Source organism: Ursus maritimus (genome assembly GCF_017311325.1).
Source record: "Ursus maritimus isolate PB19 chromosome X unlocalized genomic scaffold, ASM1731132v1 scaffold_X1, whole genome shotgun sequence".
Classification (NCBI taxonomy): Eukaryota; Metazoa; Chordata; class Mammalia; order Carnivora; family Ursidae; genus Ursus; species Ursus maritimus.
The window spans coordinates 54,684,104-54,693,296 of NW_024423319.1; the positions used below are offsets into that span (position 1 = coordinate 54,684,104).

Consider the following 9,193-nt stretch of genomic DNA (forward strand, 5'->3'; position numbering starts at 1 on the left):
AGATTTGCCCACATTATATGTGAAATTATTAGTCCTTATGTGTATAATCTCAGAAAACACTGAAGACTTCTCCCTCTGCCATAAAGTAAGAAGAAATAAACTTACTTCTTTTATTTATATAAAGAACATCAACATAGGAGCTCACGCCCACCCCATATCAGACAGTTATAGAGAGGAGTATGCTGTTTACTGTACCTTGCATAGCAGTGCTATCATGAGGAGTCCCACTGTTTTCTATTTCAACGTCTGGAATTCCAGTATCTGAAAGAAGTGACATTCAAGATTAAGGTACAATTCTATTTTTTCTGATTCCATTTAAGGTGAAAGCAGTAATTTGGTCCCATAGATAACACAAGACCTTAGATGGCATTTTTTTGTATGTTTGTTTTTAATGGTAAGAGGGAGGATTATAAACTATAGCTGAATTCTACAGTTTGGCATATATTTTCAAGTATATAGTAAATACTTCTTTATTTCATTGTCTAGAGATAATTCTCAGGAAAATAATCCCCTCAGACTATCAGGTAACATGACCTGACTGTAGAATAAGAAAAAGATGGATACAATTACATAAATGGAAGTTCCCCATTCTTATGCTATATTTTGCATTGTAAAATGTGATAGATGGTGAGATTATTTCTATGCTAAGTACACTGAACACCAAAACACAGTTATGGTTTGTGGTCTTTATGCAGTACTGGCTATAAGGGCAAAAGGATACACGAATTGTTTTGGACAAAAAAAAATTTGAGGGAAAGAAGAAATAAGAAGTTAGGTTTTTATTTTCAATTTTAAATATGAGATGTGATTATCTAAAAGCTACCCATATCCACGAAGTACAGCTTTATATGACAATTTCTGTATGTACACATTTGCTTGGACACCCTTGGGTAATGTGATAACAGATGGCAGTGCACCATCCAATGCCATCGAAGATTAACATAAGAAAATAATTTGAATACAAGGTACCCATCATGCTGTAGAAACAGCTGTTTTTCCCTTATGATAGAAAAGCTATACCTAGATGGAGTTCAATTATGGGTGGATTTTAAATATGTGAAAAAAATGTCGAACCACTTCAGAACGACAAGTTCAGGGCCTCAAATAATAATAATGAGTGCACAGAACATATGTCCCATTGCTACTCAAGAAATGTTATTTTTGAAACCTTTGATAAGCAAGGATGCTGGCTCCCACTAAGATGTCTCATTGTGGAAATTATTAATGTATAATTACTTACTCTTTCTTTTCTGTGTCTCAAAATGACGGGAATTGAACTTTTTGTTTGTTTTTTAAAAGATTTTATTTTTTTTTATTTGACAGGGAGAGAGAGAGTGAGAGAGGGAACACAAATGGGGGAGCGGGAGCAGGAGAAGCAGGCTTCCCGCTGAGTGGGGAGCCCAATGCAGGGCTCGATCCCAGGACCGATCATAACCTGAGCCGAAGGCAGACGCCTGATGACTGAGCCACCCAGGCACCCCGGAATTGAACTTTTGGAAAGAAAGAATTTATAAAAACTCTTTACTCGTTCTTAGTCTAGGACACTGAAGCATCCTTCTAGTTTTATGTGTGTGTCATACTATGTATGGGGTATGTGTACATTGCATACAATTCTTAGGCTTATACTTGCTATACACACATATTAGTTAATATACGTATGTATATTTAACATGTCAGTTAAAAATACAATCTGTCAATGTGTTATGAAAGAAGAACCCGAATATTCTATGAGATGAAATGACGTTGTGAAGACTCAGAACTGAAAATGTAATAAGAAAAATGTGGAATTAGATTTCATGACAGAAGCATCTCTTCTCACAGAATCTCCAAGAATGTACTTAGAACATTTTTTTTTCATCCAGGCCCTCCTTGAACCCTCAACACTGATGCAATCTACATTAAAGAAACCATCATCCCATAATTCATTAGAAGAGAGTACACCAATCATTAGCATATTTTAATATGAATGGACATAAAATACTTACATTTTAGGTGCAAGAAGATTATCAGTATTACTGCTTCTACTGTGAAAGTCAGCAGGGTTTCCTGTTATTCCTAGGCTATTTGTATCTCCCAGAATAGGGATTATTTTGACACATTTAATAAATAACTAAAGCACTTGGCCTCCAATTGATTTTTTAATTATTCTTGAACAAAGCCTGCCCCTCCCTTCCTTCCTTCCTTCCTTCCTTCCTTCCTTCCTTCCTTCCTCCCTCCCTCCCTCCCTCCCTCCCTCTTTTCTTCCTTCCTTTCTTTCTTTCTTTCTTTCTTTCTTTCTTTCTTTCTTTCTCCATCTCTCTCTTTTTTAAATCGTTTTTTTTTCCTTTGTGTACCTTGAGTGTGAAAGTCCAAATCAGACAGTACCTTTCAACATCCTTAGGCCACTGTCATTTGTAGTGGCTTGCTTAAGTGCTTGTTCCACTTGTTCCCGGCGTTTTGATTCAAATTCCAAGGCTTCCTGCAGTTTTCTCTTGGCTTTTTTCTCCTTCTTCAGACGCTTTTGCATGGTAGCTAAAATATGAAAAGGCAAATCACTGGCAAATTTTGGTCAATAAAATAGGGTTGCCAGTTTTGGTGGATTATAAACCATAGATACAGATACAGAGAGAGACACAAACCATATCATTAGCTTTTTTTGGTTCCAGTTCTCATTAGATTCAACCAGTGTTCAATCAGATAATTTACCTCTTTCTGCTTTCACCTTTGCAGTGCATATGTTTTATAATAAACATGCATTTGTATAGCAGTGGTAGTAATGGGAGAAAATTATTTTCTACTTTCATTAACTACATGCTTTTAATGATAGCATTAAATATTTCATAATTTCTTAGATAGAAATTTTGGGTGCCTGCAATATATTGGTTCATAGCATGGTTTTAAGCATACCAATCTTCATAGTCTTTCTGAATCAGTTTTTAAAAATTGAGATATTTTCATTGTGACAATAGAAAAACATTCAAGAAACATGCAAAATTAAAAATTTTATGACATTTAAAAAATGTTAAAAGTGTTCACATATAATTAAAATGTTTTACTGAATTATTTAAGTTTCACTTGTATTTATTTCACAGTTCAAGGTCTTTCACATAAATGACCTTCAGCAACATGAAAAGAATAATTTACCCAGGTAAATTTATATTTATGTGAAACAAAAATTCAGAGGTCTGAGGTAATAACAAAATTGGAAAACTTGAAACAAAGACACTGAGAATCAGAGGGAGAGAATCTTCAAGCAAACTCCACACTGAGTGTGGAGCCCTAATGCGGGATCTATCATCTCACAACCCAGGAGATCATGACCTGAGCCTGAGTTGGGGGAAGGGGCAGAGGGAGAGGAAGGAAGAGGGAGAAGTAGGATCCCCACTGAGCAGGGAGCCTAACTCTGGGCTCTATCCCAGGACCCCAGGATCACAACCTGAGCCAACTGAGCCCCCCAGGCACCCCTACGATGTCTAGGCATTTTTAAAAGACAATAGATGTGATAGTAATTATACAGATAGATCTGAAGAGTCTATGAGAAGTTAATGAACAGAAATTGGTACAAGTATAACCCTAAAAGTTAGAAGCCAGTTTTACTCTATGTAGTAGATACACATAAGTCAATCTGAGAATGTTATTATATTTAACATATGATTATTATCTTCTTTAGTATAAAAAATATCCTACTAAAATATGTTTTTATGACTCCTAATCATAATAATCCATTTTGTATACCAAATACCAGAAATCAATGAATTTTTCTAAACTTTACAAAGACAAATTAGCTTTTGCTTAATAGTATTTAATGACTTTGACAAGACAATGAGAGGTTTAATTCTTTCGTTTTTAAGATTTTACTTACTTATTTGTTTATTTATGTAAACTCTACAACCAACGTAGGGCTTGAACTTACAACCTTGAGATCAGGAGTCACATGTTCTACCAACTGAGCCAACAAGGTGCCCCCCCCCATTTTTTAAGATTTTATTTTTTAAACAGGTTTAATTCTTTTTTAAATGTAGTGACAATTTATATTTTGAACCAGACTAATAATGATCCCTAGGCCTTAAGGAAAATATACAAGTTTTCAATTACTTGCCAAAATTTTTGGAGTATAATATTCTACTTTGGAATAATGTAAAGTTAGTGGATTTCACTCAACTGGAATTATTCTTCCTTGTTTAAGGAGGCATTATCTACCTTGTGGATTTTCCCTCCCTTTCTTTGCCTCTCCTTCCCACTCTAACTATTTTATTGAATTTTTATTTTGTGACCCTTCTACAGAAGAGTAAGCAGAGAAAAGAAGTTGAAATTCACAGTCATCACTCTGGCTGCTCTTTAGTATTTTGTGGTAAATGTTAGGAAAAGGTGGAAATTATTGGCTGAAGTGAAGTTTTAAATTTTATCTGGTTTTGATATGAACTAGTCTCTTTGTCCATATTTGTACATAATCTAATGTCTACCCATGGTTGGAAAGTTAATTCTACTTGTGAACATTAATTATCCATTATCTCTTGTCTCCATCCCCACTTATGCTATCTTAGTTCAGTCCTCATCACCACGGCCAGGAACAAACTCCTTTCACATAAAAGAGGCAAACTCCTGGGGCGCCTGGGTGGCACAGCGGTTAGGCGTCTGCCTTCGGCTCAGGGCGTGATCCCCGCGTTCTGGGATCTAGCCCCACATCAGGCTCTTCTGCTATGAGCCTGCTTCTTCCTCTCCCACTCCCCCTGCTTGTGTTCCCTCTCTTGCTGGCTGTCTCTCTCTCTGTCGAATAAAATTAAAAAAAAAATCTTTAAAAAAAAAAAAAAAAAAAAGAGGCAAACTCCTTTTACATAATTTCCTCGTATTGAGTCTTACTCCAAGCCCTCTCTAATCTATTCCCAACACCAAAGTGGTCTAATTGAAATCAGACCAGATCATCCCCCCTGCTTATCTTTGACTACTTCCTATCACCTGTAAGACAAAATCCAAGCTAATCTTTTATGTGGTTAAAAATGTCCTTCACAATTTAGCCTCTACCCTCATCTTTCTCCCTCATCTCCCACAATTCATTTCATAGAATTCAGAGCCACAGTAATAAAAACTGTTTATAGTTGCCAATGTATGAGGCTTCTTGCCTTCACGCCTACGCTCACTGATACCTCTATCTAGAATGTCCAAATCACTCAGATACTCTCATGCCCTTTCTTAGCCTAATGACCTTCAAGACTCAGGTTCAAGTATCAGCATGAGGAAGCCTTCCTCAACCATTCACTACCTCACCAAGCTGAACTAACTACCCCTTCTCTATATAACCATTTATACTGTGCATCATTGCTCTTATCACTTGAAATACACCGGTTGGTTGTGCTAGCCCTCTGAAATGTAAATCCCTCAAGGACAGGGACTGAGTTTTATTTATCTTAAATCCCCAGAATCTAGCATTCACTGTTCTTGGCAAAGAGTAAGCATTCCATCTACAAGAAATTAATAGATTAGCTATATCCAGGGGTATTTTATGAAATTGTGAGAAAACTAAGAATATTCATATTTTCCAAATCTGCAACTGGCCTGAAGTCCAGATCTATTCCATTATCTTTTATAATAAAGAGAAATAGTATAGATATCTTACCATGTGGATTACACACAGCATTTGATTCTTAGCTTGTCTTTTTTTTAGTAGTTCCGAACTAAACCTGAGAATATTTCTACTAGTATTGAAAATATCTACAACAAAATATTTATTCTGTAATTGAACTTGTTAAACTTACTTCTGCTTTGAAGCTCAACTGCGAGTTGTCTTTCAAGGTTTTCTCTAATTTCTCTCTCTCTATAGAGCTCCATTCGCAGTTCCTTTTTTTCTTGTTGAATCTGCTTCTCCTGGATGTGAGCATTATCCAAAGCCACTTTCAGTAGACCCTGTCAAAGTATAGCAAATGACATGCAGTTCATCTTATCTGTTTTACTTTCTCAAATATGAAATAATTTATGTAGATGCTAATGTCTTGTATTACATTTATTTTGTTTATAGAAATATTGTTGACCTGAATGTTGGTCAACAGAGTCTCCACGGAGGACAGACTATCAGCAAAAATGAATGGTCCAGGGAATCCAGGAGGCAATGCCTGCCCAGGAGTCAGTTGAATCTTGTCCAAGGGTGATTTCATCATTGGAATTTGAAATGGTACTTCTTCTGGAAAAAAAACAAAATTAATATCAGAATGTTCACAAATTAACAGGTCAAAATTTTCACTGTGTTTCCTTTACCTCTAACAGCATCTATAAATATTTTGTTTCTAAAACTAGATGATGGAAAACTCTTAATTGGAAGTCATACCTATTCCTCAGCTGCCTCTAGTTTCTCAAAATAAATGTTTCAGTAAATAATCAGTGAAAATGAAACATTTACTGCTAAAGAGGAATGAGACTTGGAGAAACACATTTATGATATGTTTATGAATACCTATAAATTAAATAATCAGATCACCTCCTTGTAAAGCATACACTGCTTTTTTTTTGTCCTTTTCAAATCTGTCATCTATCTATCATCTATCTATCTATCTATCTATCTATCTATCTATCATCATCTACCTATCTATATCTACCTATCTATCATCTCCACTCTTTAAATAGCTTTATCGAAGTATATCCATACACAATAAAATTCACCTATTTTAAGTGTACATTTCAATGATTTTTAGTTAATTTACAGAGTTGTGCAGCCACCATCACAAATCTCTCTTAGAACATCTTGATCACCCCCAAAATACCCCTTATGCCCATTTACAGTTAATCTCATTCTCCACCCCCAGCCCTTGGCAGCAACTAATCTACTTTCTGCCTCCATAGGACTGCCTTTTCTGAATATTTTACACAAATAGATACAATCTGTGGTCTTTTATGTCTGGCTTCTTTCACTTAGCATAATGTTTTTGATGTTTATCCATGTGGTAGCATGTATCAGTGGTTTCTTCCTTCTTATTGCTGGAAAGTGTTCCATTACATGGATACATTGTTTTTTGCTTAATTATTCACTATTTGGATTATTTCCAGTATTACCTTTTATTTTGAAGAATACTACTTCTGAAAAAATATTACCTGTGGTGTAAAAACACAAGTTGTATCTTTTCACCCTTTTTATTTTTATATTATCTTCTCCCACATTCTCATCACTTTAATAAGATTCTCTCTTAGCTTCAGATAAAGAGACACCAATAGAATTTTGTTTAATAAGATGTTTTGAACAGATATATCTAATGACGAAAGGAATCTTCTCTTACACTGAGAAGCTAACTACTTGACTATGTACTTGAATTCTGATTGTACATGTTTTATGTGAGACATACAAATCAGACAACAAAATTTCCCCTGCAATTAGAAACTGGGGTTTTCTTGACATAGGTAAAAATAAACTGCTTCAAAGAAGTAATCTTGGAAGATAGCCAAACAAACCTTGGTATTCCTTTTTTTTCCTTTTAATTCATCTATTTATTTGAGAAAGAGAGAGAGAGAATGGAGGGAAGGGGCAAAAGAAGAGGGAGAGAGAGAATCTCAAGCATACTCCCCACCAAGCACAGAGCCCAACAGACACAGGGCTTGATCTCATGACCTTGAGATCATGACTAGAGCTGAAATTAAGAGTTGGGTGCTTAACCAACTGAGTTACCCAGGCTCTACAAACACTGGTATTTTTTAAATTATTATTTAAATTCAACTAGCCAACACATAGCACATCATTAATTTCAGATATAGTGTTCAACAAATTATCAGTTGTGTATAGTATCCAATGCTCATCACATCATGTGCCCTCCTTAGTGCCCATCACCCAGTTACCCCATCCTCCCACCCATCTCCCCTTCAGCAACCCTCATTTCTTTCCCATAGTTAAGAGTCTCTCATCGTTTGTCTCCCCCTCTGATTTCTTCCCATTCATTTTCCCTCCCTTTACTTATGGTCCTCTGCACTGTTTCTTATATTCCACATATGAGTGAAACCATATGATAATTGTCTTTCTCCTGTTACTTATTTCACTTAGCATAATACTCTCCAGTTCCACCCAAGTTGATGTAAATGGTAAGCATCCTTTCTGATGGCTGAGTAATATTCCATCGTATATGTGGACCACATCTTCTTTATCCATTCATTTGTTGGAAAACATCTTGGCTCCTTCCACAGTTTGGCTATTGTGGATATTGCTGCTATGAATGTTGGGGTGCCGGTGTCCCTTCGTTTTACCACATCTGTATCTTTCAAACCCTGGTATTCTTAAATGGCTTCAACAGCAGTACATGATGGGGTGAATCATAGCACTTCAAACAAAATTACTCTACTCACTGTAGTCTCTTCATTTCGGTAACTGGGCACAGACAAAGTTTGAAAATATGCATCTCCCTGGTCAGTAAAATTTTCAGTGACCCCGTATGAGAGTCATTCAAGAAAAACAAAAACAAAAACAAAAACAAAAACAAAAAAACACTAGGCTTGAATCTGGACCTAACCAATTTTCACAAAAATTTAGCTATTGGTTCCAGTTCCATTGGAGATAGGAATATGCATTTATCATATAGTTAGAGCTAATTTTTTCAACTCCAAGCAGTCTTTACATGTAGTATGCAGGGTCTTGAACCACATGGATTTCATAGTCATCATGGTTTGTTCCGTAGCAAATGGTATGCCCCATTTACTGTATGGGAAGCTATGGCATAGAATTGTGGGAACCTTCTGTGATATTTTTAGCAGGACAGCATTATCTCTGAATAAAATGCTTTTAATAGAGATCACTGTTTCCAACTTCTTTTTTTGTACAATTTTCAGTTTGCCAAAATCTGTATGGATAAAAAAATGCTAAGCAATTATATTATAGAATTAACAGTTTTGTATTATTTGAATCCAAACATAATATAATAAAATATTATTAAAAATATATATATATCTTATTGAATTGCAACTTTTAAAAAAAAACAAAAAAAACCCAAAATGTTATAAAAAAACAGTTGTTTATTGGTCTTAAAGAATTCAATAAAATGTATAAATTAACCTGTTAATTTTCTTTTAGTGCAGGAAGCTATAATGAACATATTCTTAGGAATTGTTTTATCATAAAACTTAAAAAATATTTTGATTATAAATGCATGATGCATGTGTTTTGTACAACACCCTTGTAAAATTAACCCTAAACTCTTTCCCTTTTTCCTTCCTTCCTTCCTTCCTTCCTTCCTTCCTTCCTTCCTTC

General features: G+C 35.3%; 1 protein-coding gene across 1 annotated transcript in view; it reads right to left on the reverse strand.

Moving 5' to 3' along the window:
* The window catches only part of DACH2 (dachshund family transcription factor 2), an 835,748-nt gene that overhangs the window by 844 nt on the left and 825,711 nt on the right, over nt 1-9,193 (reverse strand). Inside the window, exons 9-12 of the mRNA XM_008700629.2 lie at nt 6,006-6,154; nt 5,733-5,880; nt 2,365-2,511; nt 191-261 (exon numbers count right to left, since the gene is read on the reverse strand). Coding sequence (XP_008698851.2) covers nt 191-261; nt 2,365-2,511; nt 5,733-5,880; nt 6,006-6,154 — 515 coding nt within the window. The remainder of the gene's footprint in view (nt 1-190; nt 262-2,364; nt 2,512-5,732; nt 5,881-6,005; nt 6,155-9,193) is intronic.